This window comes from Ixodes scapularis, unplaced genomic scaffold (genome assembly GCF_016920785.2).
Source record: "Ixodes scapularis isolate PalLabHiFi unplaced genomic scaffold, ASM1692078v2 PGA_scaffold12__126_contigs__length_90152505, whole genome shotgun sequence".
In the NCBI taxonomy this organism is placed as follows: Eukaryota; Metazoa; Arthropoda; class Arachnida; order Ixodida; family Ixodidae; genus Ixodes; species Ixodes scapularis.
Window position 1 is genome coordinate 27,762,799 of NW_024609838.1, and position 14,372 is coordinate 27,777,170.

At 46.7% G+C, this 14,372-nt stretch overlaps 1 protein-coding gene across 1 annotated transcript in view; it reads right to left on the reverse strand.

The window, feature by feature from the left end:
* Positions 1-14,372, reverse strand: part of LOC8036995 (KICSTOR complex protein SZT2) — a 169,139-nt gene that overhangs the window by 57,905 nt on the left and 96,862 nt on the right. Inside the window, exons 47-49 of the mRNA XM_042289347.1 lie at positions 11,936-12,100; positions 8,179-8,269; positions 7,081-7,257 (exon numbers count right to left, since the gene is read on the reverse strand). Of these exons, the coding sequence (XP_042145281.1) occupies positions 7,081-7,257; positions 8,179-8,269; positions 11,936-12,100 (433 nt within the window). The remainder of the gene's footprint in view (positions 1-7,080; positions 7,258-8,178; positions 8,270-11,935; positions 12,101-14,372) is intronic.

Below are 14,372 nucleotides of genomic sequence, written 5' to 3' on the forward strand. Positions count from 1 at the left end.
ATATGGCTGGCTATTTCTTTACATTTCTTTCAACTCCGATAGCCATTGTGTGTCCAGAGTCCTCAACCTGGACATATTGAAGTCGGCGAAATTTGCGACTACCATATTTACTCGCATAATAAATGCACTCGCATAATAAACGCACCCCCCACAACGGGCACCAATATTTTGACTTTTTTTTTTCACTGCCGCAATCAATGCATCTCCAATTTTCGAATCCCAGAGTCTCGAATAGCGTCCAATTTAGCAAGCCACCAAGCCAGTTTTCTAGGGATGGGCGAATATCCGGTTACTATGAATAGCCAATCGAATTTCTGTTCTATTCGGCATTTGCTTTGAATCGAAATTAAGTATTCAACAATATTGAATTATTCGACCTTTCTAAATCCAGTCAAACCTGACATATGTCGAACCCGTTTACATAGAATTATTCCATATGCCAAACAATTTTTGTGCACAGTAATGTTACAGTGATAACATATAGCAAAAACTACGGTTACATCGAACAAAAATAGCAGCCGCTACCGACATATCGAACTGCCATGAGCGCCGTTTTGCTCTACAAGCTGGCTTCCCCCCAACGCGAGCGGCCGCATTGGGGGAAAGCCAGCTTGCAGAGCACGCTGGCTTTTTTTTTTTTTTTTTTTTTTCCGGGCGGTTGCGTTGATTGTCTGGAAGAAAAGAAAAATATCTTTTGTGGAGGGAGCAAAGAGAGGGTGCTCCCTCTCCCCGCTCCGTCCGCAAAAGAGAATATTATTTTTTTCTTCCAAGCGATTGACGCGACCGCCCGGAAAAAGAAAGCAAAAGAAGCCAGCTTGCTCTGCTAGCTGGCTTCCCCCAACGAAGCAACCTCTCTTAGGGGAAAGCCAACTTGCAGAGCAAAACGGCGCTCTGCAGGAAAAGGTGTTCCTGCTCGGCAAAGCAGTATATTGGGAGAGTTTGGCCAGTGGGTGTGGCGACGAAGGCGCCGGAGAGGAGAAAAGAAAATGAAAGGGAGGAGAGCGCCGAAGGAGCGAGAGAGAAAGAAGGGAGCAGAGAGGAGACGACCGCCATTTTTTAGCAACGCTGTCGGAGAAGAGCACTGCTGAGGCTACGCGTCGTCTGCTACGGGCCGACTTCTTTTTTGCCTGAATAAAAGTGTGTGGCCATACGCCGAAAAATCTTCATTAGCTTTTTAACCCACCGAGGAATAACAGAATGTCATTTTCTTGCCAGAGACAGCGATATAAAAGGCAATAATTAAGATTTAGATGCCAATCCCACGCATTCCGCCAGGAGAATGATTGAAGACGGCGGCCCGCCCCACCCAGGTGGGAGCAGCCGGGAGTTCACGCGCATGCGCTCATGCCTCTCGCTCGACGCTGCATGCTGATTGGCTCACTTGGGAGGAAAGCGTTACGGCGGCGAGATCATAGACTGACCAAATTTTCCCCATATACGGCTCTGCTGCTCAGACATACTTCGTGCTCTCAGCATAGTTTGGCGCTAATGTGCGAATATAGAAGGCAGTGGCCTCAGCATTTTGGAGTCCATCGATAGCGTAGAAAAATATTGTTATCGCAGATGCACTGAACAAAAGCAGCAGAAGATGCAAGACTACTTTATTCTGTAATATTTCAGCAGAAAGTGGATTTTTGAGAGTCAAATTCATTAAAAATTTTACATCGAATTACCAGCTATATCGAACTGGTAGACTTTTTTTGCGAGTTTGATATAAACGGGTTTGACTTACTCTGGCTTGGATTTCCGGCCAGGTGCGCAAGCTTCCGACCATTTAGACCATTTCGTGCTCCCGAGCTCAATGCACTTAAAATTAACAATTACAGTACTTCTAATACCAAATAAGGGCAAATATAAAACTGTAGTTTAAACATATCTTGTGGTATTTGTTGCTTGTACTATTCGAACTATTCCAGGGGTGGAACTCATGAAATGTATTTGGGAGCAGCCACGGGAGCAGCTGAAACCGCTGTTTTGGAGCAGGTTGGGAGCAGCTAAAACTACCTTCTGGAGCATGCTAGGAGCAGCCCAGATCAGTTTTCATTGCACTTCAGCTTGTGTCTTGGACAAGCACGGGAGCAATTTCAATTCTGCTTAGCACCACAGATGAACATGAGTGGTTAGGGACCTAGGTAGATGGAATAACAGTGTAACAGATGCGAAAACTTGCAACTTTGTGAGCCTTAATGAGAATCAAAAGGCAACTACCATATGTTTCTGAAGATGGTGTCCTTGATATTCTCTGAGTGGCTTTCAGCTGCTCAACATGCAAATCAGCACTGCTTATCGCACAACCCACACGTGCTCGACATAGTAATTATATGTGCGAACCTCTTGACGTGCGAAAGCAACGGACGTGCAGTTGCGTGGAGGAACAGGGAAACAAATTTCGAGTTTATCCTATTGTGCAACTGAATACCGAAGCAGCAGACTACAATTAACGGAGTTATCGTATTCAAAGCGATAAGCAGGAGTAGACCTACCACTCGCTGAAGAGCTGCTGGCCGGCAAGGTTTCGGATCGGACCGCGTTTCAGTCCTATCAAATCACAATTTATCTTGCAGGAATGCGGTTGCAACTTCTAACGATGAAGTACTAAAAGGAATCTTTTGCTCATTTGTTTTCAACTGGCTGACGTACGGATCCCGGGCCGCAGAGCCTCAGGCGATTTGACGCTTAACGACTCGACCTCACCTCGGCCGACTTGCTTAACCGCTTATGGTAGAAGAATAACAATCCAGTCGCAGGTGTAGCACTTCGAATCCGAACCCTGAGTTTTTTTCGCGCGCTTTGGACTAGGGATACACAGAGAGAATAAACAGAACTAAGGATTGCAAGGCCGACCAAGCTAAACGCGCTAATCGTTGCCAATCGAGTCGATAAAAACCGAAACCAAAACAAAATACTTTTTTTTTTTTTTGCGCACGTTGTGCGATTTGGTGCATAATGGCGCAAGGTATTGGCTGTGGCGCAGTTTCCGTGAAATGGCGCAGGATGGCGCAGACAAATGCGTTTGGCGCGAAATGGCGCAAATGGCGCAGCCGTTCCACCCCTGTATTCAATTCGAAATTATTCGGCCAAAAATCACTACCGTAATATCCCGAGTCATCGCCCACCCCCCTACCGCCTGAAATTCGTTAAAAAAGTGGGGTGGGCCATGTCTCGGTGGGTGAGCACAAACACTTGAAAAAAAGCGGAAAAAACCGCCTATTTTTCTCTGCGTATCTAGCGCTGATGCACAAGAGATACATCAAACTCAAAACTCGATTTAGTTTCATTGTTTTATAAAAAAAATGCTCACGAAAAAATATTTTACTATAGCGAAGTCCGTTGCTTGCATACGCGCTAGAAACACCGCCGATCTGCATATAGCGCGAACGTTTGTTCCGTGAAAGAATGTCACCATTATGTTCTCCTAGTTAGTAAAAAAGAAAAAGAAAGAAAAGTCTACAAGAAAATAGAAAAACCGACCAGGCGCAACGAGTGAGCGGACCAAAGAAGCGACCAAGAACAATGCTGGGAAAGCCGGCGGTCTCGTTGGCAAATACTTTGGCGTCGGGCCAAGTCGGGCGCCTTGTCAATTGCAAGCTCTTGCGCAACTTGTTTGGTGCCTACATACGTGCGTCCGTGCACGGGGGGCTATCAATGCACGGTTGGGACGCTCTGCAAACGTCTATGTAGGACGTTCCAGCAAAGCTTTATTTACGCTTTGGCTTTGCCTAAAATATTGCACAACCGCGGTCGCGACGGGCGGGAAGAAGGAGCGGGTTCGCGGTGACCTTACTTCGGCGGAGACAGACTTTGACCTAACACTCCGCGGTTACGTTAACAAACTCTTATTTTGTTATCTCCATCGTTTTCTTTTCGCACGGATACACGACCAGTTTGGGTTCGCTCACGGAGGAAATGCGTAAAAAAAAAAGGAGTGTCTTCCCCTCCTTCGTTTACTTTGTCACGGACGTCCTCCATTTGTAAGGTCCGCGACCGCGTCATTCGGGTAGGATGAGTGTTCGCGGATCGCAGAGTCCGCGCTGGGGTATTTGAAGGGGTGGGCGATGACTCGGTGTTTTTTCGGAAATCGATATTGGCCCAAAAAATGGGGTGGGCGATGACTCGGGGATGGGCGATGACTCGGGATATTACGGTATTCGCTTCGAATTCGATTCGGAACCAAAATCCTTTATTCGCCCATGCCTAGAGTTTTCTTTTGCCGCCAAGCAGTCAGGCAAAGTCAAGCCAAGTCAACCCAACCCAGGCTACTCTTGTAATGGCCGCAAGTGCGTAGTTGTAGTAGTTACGGAAGTGATCAATCATAAAACTGAGTGTCGTGCACACTTGACGAAGCTTGGGTCGGAAATTGCCGAGCCCCGGACATTCTTCGCCTATCGGATGCATTGATGTCAACAAACAAGCCATTGTCTGTGGTCCACTTTCGAACAGTGAAATCATGAAAGTGGTTAGGCCTAATTTCACAAACTCCGGGTAAATGCGTTCATTTAATCCGCAGCAGAACGGCACAGCGAAGTGCACGCTCTGCTGTAGGCTGAGAGTGTCTGGTAGCCTCTCCGTGAATGAAACTTGATCTATGCGAGTGGGCTTCTGCGGTCGGAGGGTGGACTTCGTACGAGTTCTTATATGCATAGTCGCGGATTATACCTGAGCGTGCCCGCAGGATACTAGCAATATATATCGCCTAAGAACGGTTGTGTTGCTTTTCATGCTGAGTGAGCTTCGTACGGCGCTTTTCCTTTGGCAGAAGGCACCCCGAAAGCGCTCTAGAAAGGTTTGCAATTTATAAAGCATGGTTATTGTGGCGCGCCCCCGACTAGCCGTGGGTGCGCCTCCGTCACTGGAGACGTGCCACAGTACCTTGCCGTGTCATATTGGCACCTAATACCGTATTTACTCGCATATTTGAGCACTTTTTAAAAAAAATATCTGTTATCAGAAAGGGGGTGTGCAAATTACGCGAGCACATCCCAAATAACACATCTGCAAAGGCTGTAATGTACCGTATTTACTTGCACAATGAACACACTCGCGTAATGAACGCACCCCCCAGGTCGGCTCTCAAAATTTCGACTATTTTTTTCACTCGCGTAATAAACGCACCCCCAACTTGGATGCCAAAATTTTGACCCCCTCCCCCCAGGCCCGTGAAACGAACGCACTTTTTTTTATCCTGGTGCAGCTAAGTCGCGAATGCATGGAAAGCGGGGAGAACAAAACGCCTTGCAAAAGACGTTAAAAAAATTCGAAACGATCCAACCGAAGCAAGAAAAAAAAAAAAACATGAAAAGAAACTTTTTTTTTTTTTTTTTTACAGAGCAGTCTGGATTTTGGTTTCGCGCGCGGCAAGAAAGAGAAGCGGTGAAGCCCTCTAAGGAGACGGAAGAGCTTGCAAAAGGCGGCAAAAAAAAACAAAAAAAAAAAAACACGGAACTGAGAAAAAAAAAAGTTTTTTTTTTTTTTGCACAGCGCAGTTTGGTTAGGTGGGGTCGTGCGTCGCGCGCTGGGAGATAAGAAAGATAAGCGGAGAGCCCTCGCCTAAGCAAACAAAACAACTTGCGAAAGGCGGCAAAAAAAAAAAAAAAACCACAAGAAACTAAAAAAAAAAAACAGAAAAGTTTTTTTTTTTTTTCTTTTTTTTTTACAGCTTAGTTTGGTTACGGGGTCGGGTGCGGCGCGCAAAGAGATAAGAAGTTACTTCGATTTTTCAGGATAAAAGGTCCGTTCATTATGCGAGTAAATACGGCAGAAAAAATTTTACTTCGCGTAATAAACGCCCCCGCCCCCCCCTAACTTTGCATCGATTTTTCGGAAAAAAAAGTGCGTTCATTCTGCGAGTAAATACGGTATATAAAAATACAAGTATACAAACGGCAAACGTTTTTTCTTTTACAATACGCACCTGCTTTGTTTACTCTGAGTCGCTGGTGGAGCTCTCGCACTCAGTACCAAGGCAGCGATCGTCATGGTTGTCGTCGTCACTCGCGTTCCAAATAGCATCGTCTTCAGTTCCGTCGAGCGCGTTTGATAGTTCCGTTTTCATGAAGCTCGACTCGACAATGCTGGGAGAAACCATGTCCCACGCTGAGAACCCACTCGCAGACCATTCTTCTTGGTCTTGCACTTGCAAGTTGCGAATTCTGTCTTCGCCAATAACGTATGTGGTTCTCGCTCACCCGGAACTGCCTGGAAGCTGCACGGTTTTTATTTTCTTCAGCAAACTTGATCACGAGGAGCTTCAACTTCAATGTATAGTTATTGTAACCCATCACAAGAGCAATCGTTGAGAAAACTGTTGACGGCGTCAAACTTGAACCACACAATCCGAACAATGGAAAGCATGCGGTTTGGCGTCGCAGACTTTGTGCCACTCGACCGCAACCGTGCATCACACGACAGTTCCCACATCCGGGAATCTCAGCGTGACGTCATACTCCCCTGCAGGCCAACCACCTCGCAGCATTGAGCCAGCGGCGCGCGCGCGCGTCTTGTAGTTCCCGCCAGGGAAGTGCAGAGTCACATCTTTCTCTCACTCTCGCCTCTCTCACTCCTCTCGCAGCCGCACGGAATTTCCGCAGCTTAGCTCGCGCGCCCGTGGGGCGTCTGGGAACAGCTGGCGAGCTGGCGCAGAACGTTGCAGGGCGCGCAAAATACGCGAGCAAGTTTTTTTTTTTTTTTTTTTTTTTCTGGAAATCTGGGCTTTCAGTTAGAAGTGGGCAAACTATGCGTGGGCACAAATTATGCGAGTAAATACGATATGACATTAACACGAAGTGTGTAAATGCAAAAATTTTACCCCGTGTAATAAATGCCCCCCCCCTCCCCCCCCCCCCCCAAATATGTAAATTTTTCGAGAAAAAAAAGTGTGTTCATTATGCGAGTAAATACTGTATTCAGTGGGACAAACAGTATCGAGAGCTAATCCAGAGTTTAGGTTTAATGACGGTATTGACCAGTAGACATTTGCGCGACCTTTGTTCTTGCACCCTACCTCAAAAGACTAGAGGCTCATAATGGACGTGACGCAGTCAATGGAGACTGGCAAACCTCTCGGCTCTGGCAAGAACTCACCGGGCGTGCCGTCGGCGCCGACTTCGCCGACCTGCTCGTGCGAGAGGAACAAGACGTCTTTGAACTCTGTGGGGGCCTCGGTGCCGCTGAAGGCCCCAGCCTTGGGAAGCGGGCAGCTGAGGAACTGGACGGGGCGGCCTTGGGCGTCCACCATTGACAGGATGATGCAGGCAATACCTGCACGAGCAACACGACGGAGGGACCTTGAAGCACATCTTCTGATGTGCATTATTTCAGATTTAAGTTCAGTTTACTTTCATCTACGGGGTGTCACAAAAAAAAGTCTACGGAGTTTTTTCTTGCCACAAAGATGAACTACGCGCACCGAACGCTCGTTCTCCGTTCAAATGAAGCGTTAGTGATCCGAACCAGATGCAAAAGTTTCCGATTAAATTAATTAATAATTATGGTCAGTTCCGTAACTCAAAATTTCAACTTAAATATTTTTTAAAAATATCACATATCACCTATTTATTCACACTGTACCTACATCCCCTCGTGAGCATTACTGTTGCTTGAAGTGACTTTATTGACTGCTCCGGCAGTATCACGGTCCTCCGATTCCTGGTATAACTTCAGATGCACTATTTTTTGCATGTTTGTTGCAAGGTACCCATACGGGCTCGGGGGAATCGAAGTTGTATTGTGGGCATTAATATTACGCATTTAAAAAGAAATCAAAACAAATACAGAACAGCCAACCCTTGGTAATTTCAGGATTAGGAGGATAATTAGCGAAGAATTTTTTCGTTTTTTTTCTGAAAGTAGAAAGTTCGAGGTACCGGTTATATGCAGAGGTTGGTATTACGTGCAGAAATACGCTTGCATTATTGTTCGCAAGGTCTGCAGGCCTTTGCAATGTATCATTGCATCAATGTACGCTTGTATTGTTGTTCACAAGGTCTGTAGGCCTTTGCAATGTATCATTGCATCAATGTACGCTTGTATTGTGGTTCGCAAGGTCTGTAGACCTTTGCAATGTATCATTGCATCACTGCCTAGACCGGGAATGGTTCCCTGGCCGCCTTTCAAGGCAGATAGGGGATTCTTGAGATGTTAGAAAGCCCCCGTCGTCAAGGGAAACAAGAGAAGTCTGACCGTTGCTTGGCGTTCCCTGCTTGAAGCGGATGAAGAGGAAGACATCTTCGTCCTTGTGGCACAGTGCGTGAGCAGGGTGCTCAACATAGGGCTGCACAAAAAAAACAAAAAAACACACATTGAGGACACTGATTGGTGGAGAATTTAAATATAACCCAATACATTACGAACGTTGACAGTGTCCTGACCAGAATTCCGTTCTGCATACATATCATCAATGCATCCAACTGCACTAGGTCTTGACAAAAAAACTGTCAGCCTTTCCACTCTGATGAAGAAGGAAGACCAGCGAAGCTGTACTATGGTGGAAATCGAAGTATTTATAAATGTAAAAAATAAGGTGTGATTGGGTAATTGGTTGTTTGAACAATTAAAGAATCAGACATATATATAATGATTCGGGGTTGTTATTTATTTCACGACCCCAGTGACCATGGCCTTGTGATTGTGGTGGTACACTGTTGTAGGGTGTACGCTGATGGCAGGCACGTCCTTCGTGAAGATGAGGTCGATACCTGTCCGATGCCTGGCCGTGGGCACCGTAGGCTCGTTCACACACGCAAGCCTGAAGCGCTCAAGCATAAACGAAGTGAGCCACTTTCCCTCCTGGCGTACAATGTCAATGTTAAAGTCACCGGTCACTTCGGCAGACATGTCATTGCCGAGCACGACCCAGCCGAAAACGTCCATCATGAATGCTTCAATGTCTCCTGGGCGTCGCGGGGGAAGGACGTCCACGACGGCAACCATTGGATTATCGCACACCTTGACAGAAAGGCTGGAAAGGTTGCCGCCATCTATGAGTGACAGCAGCAATCAGATTGGTTGTCTTGTTGCCGCCATCGCTCATAGATAGCGGTAGCTGTCCAGAGTTTTCTGTAGTTTTGTGTCGACATTTGTTTGGTACCGGACACCAAACTCGAGAAACTAGCCCTTAACAGCTCCGCTGTAAAAACTTTCATCTTTTCTACTCTGGTGAAAAAGGAAGACCAGCGAAGCTGTACCATGGTGGTAATGAAGTAATGGCCGGCCGCAAGTCAGTAAGCCAGAGTGGAAAGGCTGGAAAGGTTGCACCATCTATGAGCGACGGCAACAGCCAGACAATCGGCAAGCCGGTTGCCTGGTTGCCATCGTCGCTCATAGGTGGCGGTAGCTGTTCCGAGTTTCATAACTAACCCATAGAGCGCCATTCATACATATGCAACCGGGTAAGACCAAGAGAGACCAGACCGGTGTTTAAGCCTCTTGTGACGTTTTATAGGACCAGATGCGCTGCTACGGAGCTAGTTCTAAGACGTTGCAAGAGGCTTAAAAACCGGTCTTGTCTCTCTCGGTCGTACTCAGTTGCAAGAGTGTGAACAAGCAGTTTACAGCTCCGCTGTAAAAAAAAAAAAGTTTGTTACCGAAATTGCAGAGTAAGCACTTGCAGAAATGTTTTCTTATTACGCTGCTTAGGAACTGGCGTTGAAATTCTGAGAATATTTTTCGTCGGCATCCACAAAGTTTTCTACTACGTTTAAAAACAATCCACATAATTATCTGATCCAACTGTCCTTCTCGCTGCAATTCAAATGTTTCTCTCTTTTGATATGTATATCAACATAATAAGACCCTTGGTAACTGTACTTGCCTCTCAAGAGCTAACATATAATATCTGGGGTTTTCGCCTTTTCAATAAATACAGATAAACCCCGAAAATTAGCCCCCGAGCTGGTCTTATCAAAATCTGAGAAAACCAATAGACCCCAAAATATCAGGGCCGTCCTTGAATAAAAAAACGAACAAAAAAAAAACTCAAGCTTCACGGGAAGAAAATTTTTTACAGCTTTGTCTAGTGACGAAAATAATCCCTGGAGAAGGGGAACAAGAGAGACAAAGGACAAACATAAATCTCCAAACACAACCAATTTATGTTTGTCCTTTGTCCCTCTTGTTCCCCTTCTCCAGGGATTATTTTTGTCATTCTTGTCCAGCTCGCTTGCACCTCTGCATTTAATTGCATTATAATTATAAATTTATCTAGTGCTGAGCGCGAACACTGCCCCCAATGAACCATCTGCAAGGTTTCTCCTTGCTTCGGAAGCACACACATCTCATTTCCTTTTTGTTTTTTCGGTATGAAGACGTTTTCTGAGGCTTTGGGTCACGCAGACGTTCCACTCAGGTGGGGTAATCCCGTGTTCATGCCCTATTTTCCTAAACATGATGCCCGATAAACCCCAATTTTCATCCGACACCGAATCGGTGGCATAATATAAAGCCCCAAAAAATGCACCCAATTAAAAAAAAAAAACACCAAAAGCATGAGACCTTAATCATATCATATTCGTCGGGTGCATTACACCCTGTATGCATATCCCTGTGCACATACTCCGTTTGCAAACCCCCTGTATGCATAATAGACCTTACGCGAAATTAGCTGCGCCATCTGGTGAACGCAAAAATAAGCTCGCCCACCATTTTAATGTCGGCGAGAGGCGGAGTGCCGGTCGGGTCTACGTGCGCATGCGACTGTTACGTTCACTGCCGGCAAAGTGCCCGTAAACCACTGCGTACCGTCGTGCAAACAACGCGGAATCATGAACAGTGATGAGAACAAGCTTTGTGGCACGAAGTTTGCTTTCTCAGCAGTAAACGAAGCAGAGAGAAAGTACCGAAGAAGCGATGCGTGAAATCACTTCGTATTGCTTGTCCACCGGACTGGGTGCTCGCAGGCACGTGGAGTGTCTATAACGGTGTGTGGGGCATTGTGCTCGCACGGTGGCATGGAGTCTACCTAAATGGATGAACATGCAGGCGTAGTAGTGGCTCTTACTACTTACAAGGGCACAAAAAATAGTCAATATTTCCTCCGTGCTGGGCGACCTTGCGGTTGAGTTTTTGACAGACTAGCCCCCGCTCTTGTCAAAGCAGTAACACTCGAAAAGTCTAGTGAGGAATGACATGAATTTTTGATAATTTTGTGTTCCACCCATACAAACTACTACTATGCAAGTACAGTGGCAGGAGCGATCTGGATGTGATCGCACGGGCGAACGGTTGTGAGGCTGACGCGGAAGGTTTGAGCTGTGCGAGGAGAATGTGTTAGCTCGCTGTCTTCTGCCCCTGCTTAAAGAAATGGATGTGTGCCAAGGGCCCTCAGCTACCAAGGGAAGATAGATCGACCAATGCTCGCAACTGAACTGTACGATCGCATTCCAACCGCACCGCGGTGAGCAAGCTTCTACAGCGAAGGCATAGGACGCCCTCCACTGCTTCGACGAGGTTGTCCCCAGCGTGCACGAGCCACCGAGCGTTTCGTCAGGAGTTGCGGTGGCTTGCTTAAACTGTTCGTTCACATTCCACGGACGGAAGGCGGAAAACACAGCTGCACGCCGTCGCATGCTGCCCCGTACGCTTGTCTCCGACGCCTCCACTGTGCTTCAATACCAACGACGTTTGGCAACATTAAAAAAAAATTCAGGTGTGTGTACATTTATATACAGCCTAGAACTTAAGTCTGCCTCAACAAGCGACTTGTCTCCCAGCTGTAGACGAGAAATTTAGCCTGTGCAGTACAACCACTAGCCTGGGGTCTTTAACATGCACCACGCACATTAAAATGGCGACGTTCTCAGTGTTGTTAAACCACCGAGCAATTTTGCGTAAGACCTATTTAACTAGGTATGCAACAGACGCAAACCGAAGGACATAAACAAAAGTGCACAGGGTTTGCTCGGAATGCCGTCACATTTAAGAAGCCTGTTCTCGTCCCAACCTTGAAGTGGTTCTCTGGCTTGGGGTCGGTGTACTTGGGGGTGTAGAGAAAGTTGTGCAGGTCCTGGCGCAGGTACTCCATCATGGCCTGCAGGTAGGGTAGCAGCTGCGCCTGCACTGTGCAGTACAGCTGCAGCGTCGGCTCCCGCTGCGGCTTCTGAATGAACTGCGCATGGGAGGGAATGAGCGTTCGAGCGTGCAGTTAGCGCAGGGGTGGCCATCCCAGAAATTACACCATTCACTGCTAGTTGCTACAGAAATGACTCTTGGATGTGCAGAACACAAGAGGACAAACACGAAACATGACAAATAAAGACAGAACTTCACAAAAATGATCCAACAACCTTCCAAAAAAAAAGAATTTTTTTTTTACTAAAAAGTAAACATTGCATTATTGAACGCTCATACTTTCTTTGCCCAAATGTGGCGCTAGCCGTTCAAACGAGATGCTGAAGTTTCGGAACAAACCATTATCTTATTAAAATGTTATAAGCAATTTTCTGAAAATTTCAATGGGAAAATAATGCCCATTCTTGGTAACCGGTGTCACTCAGCTCCATGTACTCGAGGGATCCATCGACTGACGTTTTTCCATCAAACATTTCAGAAAATCACTTTCAACTTTTTACCCAGATAACAGTTAGCTCTGCAACCTTGGCTCTGGTTCAGACCATTAGTGTTACATTTTGGCGGAGAATGAGCGGTTGGTGATGCATACCGTGAAATCCTGTAACAATGCCCTACCAAAATTAAAACATGGGACAGGCTATCTTTAAAAATGCGACAAGAAAACTTTATAAAAAGATTGGGGATAAACACCGGGGCACCCACTACAAATCACGTGATAAGGGGAACTTATACCGCAGATCGCGGACACACCAGGTTCAAATTGCACGATGCAATAAACACGCGGGAACCTGCTACGAACTTGCCTATCACAGGGACCGAAATCGCGCGTGCAGGTTGCGGACATAAACGCGGGAATCTGCTACGAACTCGCACGTGACGGGAACGGATACCGCAGATCGCAGAAGCAGCAAATTCGCATTTCACAATGCAATATATACATGCGGGAACAACTTGCTTGTTAAGGGAACCGATATCATGCATGCAGATCACGGACAAAAAAACACAGGAACAAGCTATGAAGTCACTTGTCACACGTACAGCTACTGCACATCGTGCGGTTGATGTGATTCCAATCCGACAATTCGTGATGTCCGACAGGAACAAAAGGATGGGCGATGTTTCGAAATTCTTATGTTAGATATTTAGCCAAAAAAACTGAATATGCAATCTCTCGGAGGAGGGCGTCCACACGTAATTTTATTTTTACGGTAAAAAGAACCCCGCATATTTTTTGGAACACCCTGTCTCCACGTTCAAAAGAAAGACTAAATTCGGAAGCTTCCGCATTCCGAAAAAAAGCACTTTGTCCTACAGTAAAATACCAAGCATGCACCCATGTCGCAAAAAGCGCCCACCCCCACATTGGAAATATAGGCAAAGGACATATCAAGCACCCACCTCGACAAACTTCTGAGCTAACCGAGCTATTTCTTCACGTCAGTTGATTTTGCGAGAATCCGGTGCAAGGCAGTGAAGTTTTACGTACATGCGCCGGTGCAAGGTGGCAAATCTTGATGAGAGACCACTGGCGCAAAGCAGGTTTGACTCGAGCAGCGGGGCTACCTTAAAAATTAGAGCTTCTGCCAGACACCCCCCACTGTTATAGCGTTCCATCAGTTCAAACAAGAGCCTACACTATTATGTGCCCTTTCCACTTTTCTACTCTCGCACATACTAACAAGCACCTATCCCTTATTTATTAGAGCGCAGCTCTTAGGCGCCCGTTTCCGGCTTGAGCGGCGTCGGCGTAACAGCGCGGTGCATTATGGGAAATGTCCCATAATGCATCGCACGAGCCCCACCCCTGGGGTCACGTGACCCCCCCCCTCCCCGAGGTCACGTGGCCCCCCGAAGTCAGGTGACTCCTCTGAGGTCACGTGACCCCCCCCCCCCTGATGACATCATCGTCACTGATGACGTCACCGGCATCCGCATCGTCATCATCACTGGTGACGTCATCAGTGACGTCACTAATGAAGTCATCGGTATCCGCATCGTCATCGTCACTGATGACGTCATCAGTGACGTCACAGATGACATCATCAGCATTGTCATCGTCACGTGACCCCCCAAGGTCACGTGACCCCCCCCCCCCCCCCCCCCAAGTACCCTTCCCTCCTCCTCCTCAAGAGCTGTGCTCTAATTCGGCGCTACAGGGAGTTGTAAACGGCGTTCACTTTTTTATTTCCAACTAATAGATGGACACTTGATTGCTATTTCATGCTAATTCCGTTTAAAGCGTCTCAGAAGGAATTCTAAGCTGAAGAACTGATGACAAGCTCAGGCAAGACAATGAATTGTGCCAACTT